Consider the following 17,541-nt stretch of genomic DNA (forward strand, 5'->3'; position numbering starts at 1 on the left):
CCTGTGACTCATCTCTGCAGCTCTTGTCACCCTGCAACCCAGCTAAGCTACGGAGATCCTACCTTAAAATTCCCGTTTCTGACCCAACTACCAATCCAGTTTAGTTCAGCTAACACTTATTGAGCACCACAATTTGCCACGTACGGTGGAACTCACGGAAATTCAAATATAAGTAAGTTACTGAATTTGTCCTCAAGAAATTGATTTTAGTGGGAAAGATAGCCGTATAAAACAGGTACAGTTCAGTGCCTGAGTGCTATGATAGGGATATACGGAGTGGGACTGACCCTCGGGGAAACCCTGGTGGTGTAAGAGCTACGGCTGCGGACCAAAAGGTTGGCAGTTCAAATCCACCAGGCGCTCCTTGGAAACCCTATGGGGCAGTTCTACTGTGTCCGTTATCACTCGAAAGCAATGGGTTTGGTTTGGGTTTGGGTACTGACCCTTGGAAGCCATGGTGGCATAGTGGTTAAGAACTACCGCGGTTAATCAAAACGTCAGCCGTTGGAATCCACCACCTGCTCCTTGGAAACTCTATGGGGCAGTTCCACTGTTCTGTGGGGTCACTATGAGTCCGACTGAACAGCAAGGGGCTTTTTTTTTTTTTTTTAAACGGGTTTACCGACCCTCACCCTGAGGGTTTGAAGAAGGCTCTTCTGAAGGAATTCATGCCTAAATTTTGTCATAAAAGCTAGGAATTTTGTGGGGTTAAGGATTTGGAGGGATGCGGGAGAAGAGGAAGAGGAGAAGAAAGCAGGATTTCAAGTTTAGGAAACCGAAGAACTACAAATAGTTGAGCCCTGATGGTGCAGTGGGCTAAGTGTTCTGCTGCAATCAAAAGGTCGGCAGTGGGAACCCACCAGCCTCTACTTGGAAACCCAACGGGCAATGAGGCAGAACCAACTCCACAGCGATGAGTGGTTTTTTATTTATTTATTTATTTTGGTATCAGCGGTTAAAATATTGCTGTAGTTCAAAGCGTAAATGGTTGAAGCTAGGGCCATGGAGGGCTTTGCTTTGTATGTAGCTGAGAACTTTATCCTGGAAGTGAAGATGCAAAATATGAACGCACAATCTCAAGATCAATAAGAGTGAGGTGATATAAGTTGCAGTGTGTCATGATATACCAGTTAAATAATGACCGTAGCCCACTATACAGAGGCTTTCAGAAGTTCCCGTTTACTCTTTGCATGTACCTGGGGTCCATTATGTATTAGGATAGGAAAGAAAGTTCTGAAGTTCTTGCCACCTTCGTTTTGATATGATTTCCCCCTTTAGGTATTTTTTTCCTTCCCTGGCTTTCTGATTTAATAAGAATTTAATTACTTATATTTTTAAACTGTGGTAAAATAAATATAAAGCTTGTCATTTAAGTGTACAATTCGGTTGCATTGATTATATTGACAGTGTTGCACAACCATCACCACTATTTGTTTCCAAAACATTTTCATCACATGTTCTAGGTTAAAAACATCACAAAGTTTAGTAAAGCAAAAAGAAAGTTTTATTTGGCATATATTCAAAAGGGCAAAAGTGGGAAGCAGACAACCATGCTGCCGGAGCTAATAATCTGCCCGAGTCCAAGGAGTATTACAGAATAAGCAAAAGTGGGAAAATGGACAAGCATGCTGCCACAGCCATGTCTGCCAGAGTCTGAGAAATGTTACAGTCATCAGTGTATATTAACATTACAAACGGGCAAAACCTTTGAAAGCTTCACCTTTTCATAGGTTGGTTAAAAACTGTTAAGTCAATGATTCTACATTTTGAATTGGCTTTTTAAACTATCATTGGTACAGGTTTCAGTAACACAGTCAGGAGGGTCTTCATTGGTCTAACAAATCTTACTATGCTAATAAAAAAGGTAAGAGTGGAAAGTATGTGGGTCATTTGTGCTGCTTTATTAGTTTACATGAAAGAGTCCCTAAAAGATGTTTTTCAAGATTGTTCTATTGTCTTTACACCTCAGGGCCCAGTTATTGTGTCCCTGTAAGTCAAGCTCCAGCTGGGACACATTCTAGGACAAGGAATAATGGCTCCAATATTATCTCCTAAGCCCTTCCCCCCTTTTGATCAGAGATTGGAAATAACACATCTATGATCAATACCTGGACTTAGTCGGGCTCCTAGGTGGTGGCCATGGCAGGCTCTTAAAACTCACAATGCTGGTTTTCCATCAGATAACATCTAGTTCTTCACCAGTATCTTAAATAATGTTCCCATCAATCACATTGCCAAAATGAGCAGACTCAATGTCCATCGACATTTTAGCATGAAGCCTTCTTTTGCCTTTTAAGTGTATAAGACATTAGAAGATAAGTTTTATTATGCCTAATACTATCAGGATGCAGACTGAGCGTATTACTATTCCTTGCAATAGTGATCTAGCCCATGTGTTATTTCCGATTGTAACCAACCAAATAAAGCTAGTGTTAGTAAGGGTATTACAGGGTGTAACCAAGTAGCTTTTGGTCTAATTCTATGTATATCCTGTTCTACTTTTTCTGTGTTATTTATCCAAATGCAACAAGAAGTATTTGCTACAGCACAGAGTACACCTTCTTGGCCTAATAAAAAAATCTAAGGCTGTTCTGTTATCTCATGTCACCTTGGCTTAATGAGGTCAGGTATTGCTGTCTTATTTCCATCCCACTAGCAACTTTGCTATTTGTCCCATAGTGATTGACAAATTTTGTAAAGATTTTTCCAATACAACTATACCGTAAACAGGAATTAAATCTCTTAAAAATGACCAACCCCACCCTGAGTGTTGAACCAATGGCCTTTCTTCTGACTTTCATTTTACAATGTGTAACAAATTAACATTACCTTTCCAGTATTTACTGGCATCATTACTATGAATATCTAAAGGTAATCCTAAAGCTCCCAAAGTGCATTGCCCATGTATTTTGCCAGGAATCTAAAGAAGAGATTGCCCACGAAAATTCACTATGAGTTGGAAACGGATCATCTAAACTAGTATAGTTGGATCCACCACACAAAAACATAAGGAACACACAAAATCTGTCTAGGAAAAGTGAAGGTATAGAAAAACTTAACGTGTGACAACCAAGCTTCCATTAGAGGATTAATGATTAGCAAGATAATACAGAGTGGACCTCTCTTATTGGAGGTCTTTAAAACCTCCTGAGTGTTCTTCCTGAGATCGAGCTGCCCCTCCCTGCTTTGCCTATTAGCAGTCATGGGTCACTTTCTCAGAAGCAGGAGTGGAACCTGAGCCAAAATGGAGTCTGAGCCATGAGGTTGATCTCTTCTGAGAACCTGGTTTCCTTAAGATATGTATTTTCTTAAATATAGTAAGGGGGTAACAGTTTGACTACAAACATTAAACAGGTATTTCATACATTGTCTTGAAGATTAATTAAACTAATGACCGATTTATCTTAAACATAGCTCTCAGTCCAGTCTGCTCTTTGGAGTCATTTTCACAAAACAGACTGAATTCTTCAAATAAGCACAACACCCAGAGCAAAACAGTCTTACAAGTTTATCTGGACCATTGTTTGACTCAAAAGTGGCTTCAGGAACCCATTTTTTTTTCCTCGAAGCTCAAGGTTCAAAAGGACACCCAAAGGCAATAGCCTGTGTGGATTACCCTAACCTCCATGAAACCCAGAAATCTGGATTCCGGGAGAATTAAAATTCTTCCATCATTCCTTCCTTTGGATCATAATCTTGTTATAGAATCTTTGATCAAAAATGCTCAATAAATAGTAATTGGGCACCATATAGGTTTTCAGATCCCAGGCGAACCAGGAGGTAGAATAGAAACACTAGCAATAATATTAGGCCAATTGTCTGACATAACCAATGATACCATGACCCTAAGGTCTTTGAACAAAGGAAACCTCACGAGGTGTTAGTTTATACATAAGCAGCATCGGTAACTGCTTTTTACGTGCCTCAACAGCAACTACGTTCTGCAAAACGTCAGATTGGGTATTTATGTTAATACACAACAACGCTTATCTATTAAGGCACCAACTTCTCTTTGAGAAACTAACAGGAAATCTAATGCTATTCTATTCTGTAAAATCATAGCTGAATTTCAGACACTTATCTGGTTATGATATTTACAACCTTGCTAAGTTTACCAACCCCCCCAAAAAAAAAAACCCATTGCCGTCAAGTTGATTCCAACTCAGTGACCGTATAGGACAGAGTAGAACTCCCGCATACAGTTTCCAAGGAGTGCCTGGTGGATTTGAACTGCCAACCTTTTGGTTAGCAGACATAGCTCTTAACCACTATGCAGCCAGGGTTTCCAGGTTTACCAACAGGAAGTTCTAATTCAAGGGTTAAAATATCTAAACCCATTAGTTGGATAATTTAGGAGAAAGGAAAATGGTTTCTTATATCCAGAAAGTAGAACTTCAAAACATCAGCAATATTCCCATATAAAACCTGTAGTACCCTTTACTCAGTCTTAAGTAGTTAATTTCTGTTCTATGTGATTTGGGGCCAGCTGCAGTGTGTGAACCCAGGAATCTTATTCTAAGGAGAGACCAAACTTTTGCCTTTGGGGCAGACTACACAAAGGATAAATTAACCCTTCAACCCTGTAATAAAAGAAAATTTTGTTATTTTAACAGTGAGAAGCCCAATTCTTTGTTTTACATACTATTTAACATTAAAGCTTCTAAAAATCTCATAAATTAAACCATTAAACTTCAGTCAGATAAAACTTTTGACTGTATCAAATAAATTTGTTTTTAATAAACCTCTTAAAGCTGTTGATTTTGTTGCTTCTCTCTTATAGTACATTCCTTTAAATGGCAAAAATGAACACAGTCATTAGCAGATGTATATATGTATGTATCCTTTCTCTGCGGCATAAAATGCAAAAGTGTATAAGCTTAAATTATGATGAATATCTATTAACTCAATATCAGTATAAGTTACCTAAAAGGTCTTGGAAATTATTTTAAGCCTGTATACCATAAAACTTTTGAAATAAAGTTTTTAAATATTCTAAGTTTTCATTCAATTTAATACTAGTTCCCATATTTTTCCAATCTAATTTTACCCCTTAAAGATTTATCACCTGGCTTTGGAAATCACAAAGATTCTGCTCAACCTACCAATTCATTGGTATGGATATAACCTTAAGTCTGTGACTAGGAGTGGAAACATTTTTCCAGGTCATTTCAGATGTCTCCTTGTGATTCCTAGTTTTTTTTTTTTTAAAGATCCCCTACAGCAGAGAGAACTTGTTTACAGTTCTTTTATGATTGGGGTCCACCCAATTTCTGATAACTGTTTGAAGAAACCATGTGTCTTAGTTACTTTAACCCAAATACCACACTTGGGTGGATTTAAAGAACGAAAATTTATTTTCTCAGTTTCTAGAGGCTAAAAGTCCAAAACAGGGTCTCGGCGATCCTTCCTTGTTAGTAGCCCCTCAGGTATTCCTTGGTTCCTTAGCCTGTAGACAGTTCTCACGTGGCGTGTTTCCTATGTGTGCGTCTGTACCTATACTCTCTTTTATATAACTCAGAACATAGATTTGAACTCATCTACAAAAGAAAAACTCTATTTCTAAACAGGATCACATTTACAGGCGCAGGGGCCAGGATCTCAACACACATTTTTAGCGGACACTGTTCAATCCACACTGGAGCCCTGATGGTGCACAGTGGTTAAGAGCTTGCCTGTTAACCAAAAGGTCGGCAGTTTGAATCCACCAGCTGCTCCTTGGAAACCCTATGGGGCAGTTCTACTCTGTCCTATAAGGTTGCTGTGATTCAGAATCAACTCCACAGCAAAGGGTTCAGTTTTTGTTTTTTTATTCAATCCACGGAGCCCTGGTGACACGGTGGTTAAGAGCTATGGCTGCTAACCAAAAGGTAGGCAGTTAGAATCCATCAGCTACTCCTTGGAAACCCTATGGAACTAGTTCCACTCTGTCCTATAGGGTCTTTATGAGTTGAAATCGACTCAATGGCAATGGGTTTGGTTTTTTTGGTATTATTCAATTCACAACACCATAGTATATTGACCAGTAGAATATTATACAGAAAATAAGATTATCTCTATGTTTTCATATGGAACAATCTCCAAGAAATAATGTAAAAAGGAAGCAAGTGGGAAGGAAAGGGCTAACTCAGCAGACCTGAGTTGTTTAAATCCTGTACACTCCAAAGAAAGGCCTATCTATCTACAAGACTGGCCCTTGGCCAGCTCCTGGGAGATAACCTCTGAGCCCTTGATATTTTGCCTGATGATAATGCTTTTGTATGCTTACAGCCTTGGGCTACACTAAAGTTATCTCATACTTATGGTGAATGTTTTTGAATGCCTGAGAATTTTGACCCGAATAAATATATCCTAACAATGTGATTTATTGTGAATGCCTGTTTTTGATCTGGGGAGTGAAGATGAAGTCTAAGTAGCTGAGGTCACTCCCATGGGTCCTGCATGATTATGTGACTGACCCCAATAAAAACCATGGAGACTCAAGTGAGCTTCCCTGGTTAGCAACACTTCACAGGTGTTTTAATAAATCATATCACTGCTGGGAGAATAAGGCACATCCCCATGTGATTCCATTTGGAAAAGACACCTGGAAGCTTGTGCCCAGTTTCTTCTGGACACCACCCACGTGCTTTTTCCCTTACTGGATTTTGATCTATATCCTTCTGTTGTAATAAACCATAATCATAAATATAATAGCTTCTGAATTTTGTAAGTCCTTTTAGTGAATTATTAAGTCTGTAAATGGTCTTGGGGACCCTCTGACTCAACAAGTTTAGAATAGTGTCTATGCTTTGCTACTGTCCTGTACGTGTGTGTGTGGAGAATATATATTTGTATTATATCTGAAAAAAGAAACACCAGAAAAATACACACACGAATAAAAGTAGTTACCTAAATGAAGGAGGGAGGCATGGGAGATATGAAGCAAAAATGGAAGTGAAACTTCTTAATGTATAAAATTTTATAGTTTTTTAATTGTACTTTAGATGAAGATTTATAGAGCACGTTAGTTTCTCATTAAACAATTAAGACACATATTGTTTTGTGACACTGGTTGCCAACTCCACAACCTGTCAACACTCTTCCCCTTTTGACCTCGGGTTCCCCATTACTAGCTTTCCTGTCCCCTCCTGCTTCCTCATCCTTGCCCCAAAGCTGATGCACCCACTTAGTTTCATTTTGTTTTATGGGCCTGTCTAATCTTTGGCTGAAGGGTGAACTTCAGGAGTGACTTCAGTACTGAATTAAAAGGGAGTCCAGGGGCCATACTATTGAGGTTTCTTCAGTCTCTATGAGACCAGTAAGTCTGGTCTTTTTTTGTGAGTTAGAATTTTGTTCTACATTTTCCTCCAGCTCTGTCTGGGACCCTCTATTGTGACCCTTGTCAGAGCAGTCGGTGCTGTAGCCAGGCACCATCTACTTGTGCTGGACTCAGTCTGGTGGAGACTATGGTACTTGTGCTCCATTAGTTCTTTGGACTAATCTTTCCTTTGTGTCTTTGGTTTTCTTTATTCTCCCTTGCTCCAGATAGGATGGGACCAGTGGAATATCTTCGATGAACACTCACAAGTTTTTAAGACCCCAGACACAACTTACAAAGTAGGGGGTAGAACATTTTCTTTATAAACTGTTATGCCAACTGAGCTAGATGTTCCCCAAGACCATGGTCCCCAGTCCTCAGCCCAGTAATTAGGTACCTGAGGGAGTTTGGATGTGTCTATGAATCTTCCATGACCTTGCCTTAGTCAAGTTATGCTGACTTCCCCAGAATTGTGTACTGTCTTACCCTTCACTAAAATTACTGCTTATCTATTGTCTAGTCAGTGTTTTTCCCTCTGCACCCCTCCCCTCCCTGGTAACCTTCAAAGATTGTTTTTTAATTTCCTGTGTGTAAACCTTTCGAGGAGTCTTTATAATAGTGGTCTCATACAGTATTTGTTCTTTTGTGATTGACTTATTACACTCAACATAATGCCCTCCAGATTCATCCATGTGTGAGACGTTTCACAGATTCATCACTGTTCTTTATTTTTGCATAGTATTCCATTGTGTGTATGTATCATAGTTTGTTTATCTATTCATCTGTTGATAGGCACTTAGGTTGTTTCCATCTTTTTGCTATTGTGAATAGTGCTGCAACAAATATGGGTTCATATATCTGTGGGTACATATGTCTATTCCTGTGATGGCTGTTATTTCTCTAGGGTATATTCCTACGAGTGGGATGGCTGGATCATATGGTATTTCTATTTCTAGCTTTCCAGGGAAGTGCCATATCATTTTCCAAAATGGTTGTACCATTTTACATTCCCACCAGGAATGCAAAAGTGTTCTGAGCGCCCCACAGCCTCTCCAACATTTGTTATTTTGATTTGTGCCAGTAATGCCAGGGTGAGATGTTATTTCATTGTAGTTTTGATTTGCATTTCTCTAATGGCTAGTGATAGCAAGCATTTCCTCCTGTGTCTGTTAGCTGCCTAAATGTCTTCTGTGGTGAAGTGTCTGTACATATCCTTTGCCCATTTTTTTTAATTGGATTATTTGTCTTGGATTGTCTTAGAAGTGTTGGATTTTCTAACAGATTTTAGAGATTAGACCTTTGTCAGATTTGTCATAGCCAAAAATTTTTTCCCATTCTGTAGGTTCTCTTTTTACTCTTTTGGTGAAGTCTTCTGGTATTTGTGTATTGTTATGGTTTATATGCTATTTATGCCATGTATTAGGGCCTGTAATGTTGACCCTATTTTTTCTTCTATGATCTTTATAGTTTTGGTTTTATATTTAGGTCTTTGATCCATTTTGAGTTAGATTTTGTATATGGTGTGAGGTATGGGTCCTGTTCCATTTTTTTACAGATGGACATCCAGTTTTGCCAGCACCATTTGTTAAAAGACTGTCTTTCCCGCCATTTAATGGACTTTGGGCCATTGTCAAAGATCAGGTGACCATAGGTGGATAGATTTACATCTGGGTTTTTGATTCTGTTCCATTGGTCAATGTGTCTGTCATTATACCAGTACCAGGCTGTACTGACTATTGTAGCTGTGTAGTAGATTCTGAGGTCGTGTAGTGTGAGTCCTCCTACTTTATTCTTCTTCCTCAATAGTGCTTTACTTATCCAGGGCCTCTTTCCTTTCCATATAAAGTTAATGATTAGTTTTTCCATCTCATTAAAGTATGTTGTTGGTATTTGGTATAGTTTTTATCTTTGAACTAGTGAATATAGTGAATATTTACCCAGCCAAGGAATAAAGTTTTTAAAAACTGAAGTAATGTTAAATCTTAATTTTGTCTACTGAAAGATATAAAACATTTATAAAGAAATAAAAAACAAACAAAAAACCCAACCCACTGCCGTCGAGTTGATTCTGACTCATAGCAACCATATAGGACAGAGTAGAACTGCCCCATAGGGCTTCTAAGGCTGTAAATCTTTATGGAAGCAACTGCTACAACTTTTCCCTGCAGAGTGGCTGGTAGATTCTAATTGTCAACTTTCAGTTAGCAGCTGAGTGTTTAACCACTGCACTACCAGGGATCCTGAAAGAAATAAAAGTCCACCATAAATATAAACATTTACATTTATTACTTAAAAGACAAATACTTTGCAACACTTGAGAGGCAATGGATTGATTTTCCTAATATACAAAGAGCTTTTATAAACATGAACAACCGACAGAGTAATGGACAACTGTAATCTAATAGCATCAGACAAGCACAAAGCTGATCCCAGTGAGGTAGAGGTCAGACATACCTCCACTCTTCAACCTTTTCACCTTTTCTGACACCAGCCGTCCTCCCCACACATTCTCTACTTCTCTCCTGGGGTCAATAATTTGTTGCAATAGCCACACAGAAATTACAGACCATACTCATGATTGTGTGATTTATTAGGGGAGTAACAGGCTATACCTCGGGATCAGGATCAACTAGGAAGTAAAAGATACAACTCAGGAGACAGGATACAGTTGATGAATCAGGACCGCTTCCAACCAAGACAGCTCTCAGCTTCTTAGTCATGCCCGCCACCAGGCCTTCTCTCAGCCTCTGCCCTGCTCGAGAAAGTGTTACAACTCTTTAGTTCCACTGGCAAGTGCCTGGAGGCACCCCATTCTGCCATAATTCTCTGGCCCGAAGGAGCGCTGCGCTTTCTCACTCCAAGGTCAACAAGCACACTGCAGCAACCTCACGCTGGTTCCTGGTTCCCACCACTCACGCTGCTGTGCCATCTTGTGCCACCTCATGCTTTTTTTCAGTGTTACAGCTCTCTCCCCTGTGTCTAGGAGGTAAATAACAAATCCTGGGGGTGGGGCTCAGAAATTTAACAGTTCCTCTATTCCTGATGCAAGCTAATGTTTAAGAACCACTGTTTTAGATAATAATCAGCAAAAGCCTGTCTGAGAAGGTAATATTTGGCTTGGAGCCTGAATGACAAGAAAGAAGCAATCTTGTAAAGATCTGAGAAAAGATCTTCCAGGCAGAAAAAATAGCAAGTAAAAAAAACACAGAAGACCAGGGTGTTTGGAACATCCTAATCAAGAGTTTCGATCCAAGATGAAGATGAGATTGATAAATTGGGCAGGGACTAAAAATAGGTTTTGAGAATTAATTTAGAAAATGGCTGTAAAGTGCTTAGAATACTGAGACACAGGTAAGTGCTTAAGAAATCTTAGCTATTGCCCTAATTTTGCAGAGGAGGAACAGAAGCTCAGAGAGGTTGACCAATCCTTCTCAAACTGTTCCAAAAAGTAGAAGACAAGGAAACACTTCCTAACTCATTTTATGAGGCCAGTTTTAGCCCGATACCCTGAAAACAAGCCAAAGACATCGCAAGGGAAACAAAACAAAACAGATAGCTCTTATGAATGTGGATGTAAAAAATCCTCAACAAAATACTAGGAAGTCAAATCCAGCAAAGAGAATTATACACCACAACCAAGCAGTATTTATCCCAGGAATTCAAGGTTGGTTAAACATTCAAAAATCAATTAATATAATATCAACAGAATAAAAAAATGAAAATCACATGATTATATCAATAGACTCAAAAAGCATTTGACAAAATTAAATACCAAGCAAGAAACACTCAAAACTAGACACGAGAACTTCCTCAACCTGATTACATCTGCAAATAATCTACAACTAACATCATACTTAATGATGAAAAAATGAATGTTTTCTCCCTGAGATCCAGAACAAGACAAAGATGTCCGCTCTCACCACTTCTGTTAAACACTGTCTTGGAGGTTCTAGCCAGTGCAATTAGTCAAGGAAAAGAAATAAAAGGCATCCATACTAGAGAGGAAAAAGTAAAAATATTTCCATTTACAGATGACATGTTCTTGTATTTAGAAAATCCTACAGAAACCACTAAAAAACTTTTGAACTAATAAACAAGTTCAGCAAGGTTTCAGGATACAAGATCAATATAAAAAAATTGATTGCATTTATATACATCTGCAATGAACAGTCCAAAAAATGGAATTAAGAAAACAATTCCATTTACAGTAGCATCAAAAATAATAAAATACTTAGGAATAAATGTAACTCCAAAAAAAAAAAAAACAAACCCACTGCCATCAAGTCAATTGTGACCCATAGGGATCCCATATGGTTTCCAAGGCTGTAAATCTCTATGGAAGCAGACTGCCACATCTTTCTCTCACAGAGCTGCTGGTGTAAAACTTATGCTCTGAAAACTACAAAAAAAATTGTTGAAAGAATTAAAGATGATCTAAATAAAAGGAAAAATATCCTACTTTCATGGATCAGAAGATTTAATATTATTAAGATAGTAACGTCCCCAAATTGATCTATAGGATTAAATGCAATCCCTATCAGAATTCTGGTAACTTCTTTGTAGAAATGGAAAGGTTGACTCTAAAATTCATATGGAATTGCATGAGACCCAGAATAACCAAAACAATCTTGAAAAAGAAGAACAAAGTGGGAGTTTTCACACTTCTCGATTCAAAACTTATTTTTAAAATAACAGTAATGAAGGTACTGTGGTACTGGCACAAGGACAGACATACAAGTCAATGGAACAGCATTGAGAATCCAGAAATAACACTGTGTGTGCAAGATCCCTAGGTGGCACAAAGAGTTTGTTCTCAACTGCTAACGTAAAGGTTGGTGGTTCGAACCCACCCAGTGGTACTGGAGAAGAAGAGGACTGGCGATCTGCTTCTGTTAAGATTACAGCCAAGAAAACCCCATGGAGCAGTTCCACTCTGTAACACATGGGGTCATCATGAGTCAGAACTGACTCTACGTCAACTAACAACAACGAAATGGTCAACTGATTTTTTGAAAGGGTGCCAAGATCATTCAATGGTGAAAAAAATAGTATTTTCAACAAATGGTGCTGTGACAAGTGGATATCCACATGCAAAATCATGAAGTTGGGCCCCTACCTCATACCATATATAATTAACCTAAAATGATCACGATCTACATATAAGAGCTAAACTAAAAAATTCTTAGAAGAAAACACAGGGGTAAATCTTGACTTTAGATTTGGCACAGAATTCTTACATATGACACTAAAAGCATGAGCAACAAAAGAAAAAAATAGATTATTTAGATTTCATCCAAATTAACAACCCTTTCAAAGGACACCATCGAGAAAGTGAAAAACCAATCCAAATCATCAGAAAAAATATTTGCAAATCAGATATCTGATAAAGGACTTGTATCTAGAATATATTAAAAACTCTTACAACTCAATAATAAAAAGACAAATAACCGAATTTAAAAACAGGCAAAGAAGATGAATAGATGTATCTCCAAGGAAGATATGCCAGTGGCCATAAACACATGAAAAGATGCCAACATCATTAGTCATCAGGGAAATGTAAATCAAAACTACCATGAGATACCACGTCACCCACACGAGGGTGGTTAGAATAAAAAAGTCATATGGTAACAGATGTTGGCAAGGATGTGGAGAAATTAAAACCCTCATACAATGCTGATAGGAATGTAAAATGGTGCAGTTGCTTTGAAAAATAGCCTGCCAGTTCCTCAAATGATTAAACATAGTTACCATAAAAAATGACCCAGCAATTCCACTATTAGGAATGTACCTAAGAAAAATGAAAATAAATGTCTCCACAAATACTTATACACAAATGTGTATAGCAGCATAATTCTTAATAGGCAAAAGGTGGAAACAACCCAAATGTCCATCAATTGATGAGCTGAAAATAAAGGTGGTATATACATACAATGGAATATTATTCAGCCATAAAAAGATAGGAAGTACTGACACAAGCTAACATGGATGACCCTTGAAATCATTATGCTAAATGAAAGAAGACCGTTACAAAAGAGCACACATCATTGGGTTTCATTCATATCAAATATCCAGAATGGAGAAATCGACAGAGACAGAAGGTAAATTAGTGATTGCTTAGGGTTGGACAGGGAATACAGGGTTGATAGCAGAAGGCTATGTTTGTTTGTTTTTGAGATGATGAAAATATTCTAAAATTGACTGTGGTATGGGTTGCATATATCTGTGAATATACTAAAAACCACTGAATTATACAACTTAAATGATGAATTGTATGGTATGTGAATTATATCTCAATAAAGCTGTTAAAATTTTTTTTAATAAAGTCTGGGGGCCTCTATTTTCATTATAAGACACTATTTATAATGGTATCAATTCAATGGTTAAGAGAAGAGGCTTTAGAGTTAGGCAACAAGGATTTAAATTGTTCCTCTGCCATATACTGACTGATTAACCTTGTGCAAGTTATTTAACCCCTTTAAGCCTCAGTCTCCTCATCTATAAAATGGAGAAATAAAAAGAAGAAACAATAGTACTTATTTCTTGGGTTGAAAAGGGGATAACTCTTGGTATAATATCTAATAAAGAGCTTAAGCAGTGCTTAATACATGTTAATTACTGGTTTATTATTTTGACACATATTTTGTAATGTCTTTGTGGAAATTAAGTTTACCTAGGATTCAAAAGAAAACTCTTGATGAAATAATTCAAGGTGAAATAACTGTGTAAAAGCTCTGCTAATAACACTGGTTAATAATGATGTCATTTAGATTGCCACACTTGAATAACTTTGTCATTCTCAGTATTTATTATCATCCTGAAACTAGCTCTTATGAACTACATTAACTGAATTTTTACTTCGGTTGACATTGCTTTGCCTCAAGAACACAAAACTTACATATGATCTAAAGTCTTCCAGTACATGGGATATGGCTACCTGTTCACCTTCCCAGAAAGCCAGGACTAAGGCGGCCTTGCCTTTAGTTCTGGTATTTCTTCAGTTTCCTTTAATCTGGAATACCTCTTCAGCCTTGTTTGTTTTCAAGACATTGATAGTTTTAAAAAAGAGTATAGGCTAGTTGTTTGTAAAATTTCTCTCAATTTCGGTTTATAGGTTACCTCAGGACTAGATTCAGGTTAAGGTAGCAATACTATGTAGGTGAAGTTGTACCCTTCTTACTGAATCTCATCATGAGGCACACAATGACAACTGTCTCATTACTGGCAATATCTGTTAGCTTTGATCACTTGGTTACGGTGGTGTCTGGCTCTCTGTAAAGCTACCATTTTTCCTTTTGGGATCAACACGAAATCTGTGGAGACATATTCTGAGACTGTGTAAACACCCTTTTCCTCATCTAACTGTCGCCCAATGGTTTTAACGTTCACTGATGATTCTTAAAACAATTAGCACAACGATGGTTCCAAAACAGTGATTTTTTTTCTAAATCTGTTGTTCCTTCTATACTGTATTTATTACTTGGCATTCTGCTAGAAGAAATTTCCCTTCTTTCCTTATATTACGTTTTAATAGGGGAAAAAAAAAAACCTGCTTAAAAAGAGGAACTGGATCCCATTCTGGTTTGAGTGTGGTGGTGTGTCATTTTCTCTTAGTGTGGTCAGCCTGGTTTCTCTGTGATTCGAACCTTCGTTCCGTTGCTCATGAGCTTAGCCTTGTGCTCAGATGACATGGGGCCACGGGCGCAGGACTGTGGCCCATCACCACACAGATTCAAAGCCGCACTTAACTACTCTCCTGGGTAGTTGTTAGCTGCAAATATTCCAAGAGAACATCCAGTCTCTAAAGCTTGGCAAGAAAACGCTTTTGTATTTCTATCTTCTTTATCTTTGTTCCATCCATGAATCACAAAAACCCTTAATCAAATTCATCCCGTTGTTCAATGTTTCTTCATCGAAAAGGCTTAAGAATCGCCTGAAAAGGCGAGGGGGGGGAGGTCGAAGCGTGTTGTTTAAAATGTGGATTCCGGGGTCCCGCCCCCCGACATTCTGATTCAGGAGATTTGGGTTAGGGCCAGAAGGAGCACTCCAGATAGTATGCAGATCAAATTTTGAGAAGCGCCATCCCAAACAAAAACAACGGAGGGTCAACCGCCCTTTCTGGAGAAGTCGGCGGGGCTTGGCGACTCTCAGGGCGCCCGCTCAGGATAAGCCGGGCGAAACAAGAGAGGGCGTCCCCCTTCCTCGCCCCACAGGCCTTCAGAGACCACCCTCCGCTAGATCCCATTTACAAGCGCCGGGCGAAGGCAGACCCTGGCCAATCCTCCCAGCTCCTCGCCCTCCCTTTGGGCAGAGCCGCGGGCCAAGACCCGCCTCGCAGGCCGGCTCGTGAGCTCCCGGGGCGGCGGGGCAGGTGGGCGGCCCGCCCTTCCTCCTTCCGTCCCGCGGCGCCGCGGCTGCGAGTCCCGACCCCTGTCCCCAGCCAGGTGCTTAGTCACGGTGAGGCTGCGTTCGCGCCGGGCACCCCCTCCACCCCGGGCACCGCCCCGGGCCGCCGCCCGCGCGCCACTTCCGCGTGCATGGCCCTGCTGCCCCGGCTGAGCGCGAGCACGGGGCCGAGCTGGCGGCGGCCGGCGCGCGCCTCTCTGGGCTTCCTGCTGCCGCGCCTCGGGCCCACCGCCGCTCCGCGCGCCCTCTCCCGCGCCATGGCGAGCAAGCAGGAGCCGCAGCCGCAGTGCCCGCCGCCCGCCGCCGGCGCTGTGACCTCCTACGACTACCTGGTGATCGGGGGCGGCTCGGGCGGGCTGGCCAGCGCGCGCCGGGCGGCGGAGCTGGGCGCCAGGGCCGCCGTCGTGGAGAGCCACAAACTGGGCGGCACTTGCGTGAGTACCGGCTCCCACCGAGCGCTTCTCCCACCTCTGTCGCTGCAGCGCTGCGTCCTGCAGCCTCGTTTTCTCTCGCTGCTTAGCCTGGGCTCTTTGCTAATGCAATCCCCGCCGTCCAGGCCCCGAGGGTGGGCTTCCAACGCTGCTCTTTCCCACCCCGCATCTCAGGACTAGTCCCTCTCGGGTCAGGACCCCACCACGTTCAGATGACAGAGGTGTAAAGGGGCTTTCCTGCGGCCTCCGGAGCTTCGTGGGAAAGAGAGTTGTGTGCTCACAGCTCTGAACCCATTAAAGACAGCCGTGGGTTATTAGGTCTAACATAACTTTCTTGCATCCTCACTCTTCAAGGCGGGAGAATAAGGATTGTGTATCAGGCTTGATCTTCTCAATAGTAGATCCACGAAACCACAAAACTGCATTTGGGAAAATTGCAGCTGGGCTGTGTGTGTGTGTGTAGGGGGTCATGTACTCGAGGAATGCGATTCCCGCTCATGTCTTCAATTTCAAGGGCAGGTGATTTATGGCACTATATCTCAACCTGGCTGCGTATTAGATCACCTGAGGAAAGTGTGAAAAAATTCTCCTGCCTGGGTCCTGCTCCCAGGGCTTCTGATTTAATGGGTGTGAGGTGTCGCCTGATCCTTGGGGATTTTTAGAAGTTCCGCAGGTGATTCTGAACGCAAGCCAGGTGAGAACCGCTGAATACAGGTTGCCTTGAGGAAGTATTGACTATTAAACGAGTTCTCAGGCCTTTTGCCTTGTTTGGGGGCGGATTTGAAAACTACAAAAAAAAAAAAAAAAAAAGGCTGCAAATCCCCAAATACAGAAACTATTCAGGATTTTTTAAAATAAGTTTTATTTCCAAGATACTGGTGTGGCTTTTTAATCACAAGACTTGAGCGAGGTACTTGCTGCTGAATGTTAAAATACTTTAACCGAGGGTAATCTGGGATGGGGCATGGGTTCCCTAAATTCCTTTGGAGACTGATGTTTGGGAACTCCTTCAGGGCAAGGATGGGTTTCTTATGTTTGTTTACCTCTTATCACTTTAACAAAATGCCTTGCTCAATAACCGCTTGTGAAATAATGAAACTCAAAATTAACAGCTAGGAAAGGGCTGACTCCATTGCCCAGTGTTCATTTTTCACATACAAAATGAAAATAAGGAGAAAGAAAAAATTCTGATTAATTTGGACTTTGACACCTTAATCTAGAAGATTAGGAGAATTCAGATTGAGGGGCACCACTAAGAGGCCCCCCAGGGCAGCTGGTGAGAGCACTTGATAACTTCTCACCCTGTGCCTCTGGTTTTTTCTTTGTTTTCCTCCTTCCCTGTTTATGTCATAATCTGCCTGTGGCATCTGCTGCCATTGCCTGGTTCCACTGGTATTAATCAAGAGGATT

The 17,541-nt window shown here is 40.4% G+C and overlaps 1 protein-coding gene across 1 annotated transcript in view; it reads left to right on the forward strand.

Annotated features, from left to right (window-relative positions):
* Nucleotides 1-15,816: 15,816 nt before the first annotated feature.
* GSR (glutathione-disulfide reductase) overlaps nt 15,817-17,541 on the forward strand; it is a 35,420-nt gene continuing 33,695 nt past the window's right edge. The window contains exon 1 of the mRNA XM_010592473.3: nt 15,817-16,134. Coding sequence (XP_010590775.3) covers nt 15,832-16,134 — 303 coding nt within the window. The 5' untranslated portion in view covers nt 15,817-15,831. The remainder of the gene's footprint in view (nt 16,135-17,541) is intronic.

Source organism: Loxodonta africana, chromosome 19 (assembly GCF_030014295.1).
Source record: "Loxodonta africana isolate mLoxAfr1 chromosome 19, mLoxAfr1.hap2, whole genome shotgun sequence".
NCBI lineage: Eukaryota > Metazoa > Chordata > Mammalia > Proboscidea > Elephantidae > Loxodonta > Loxodonta africana.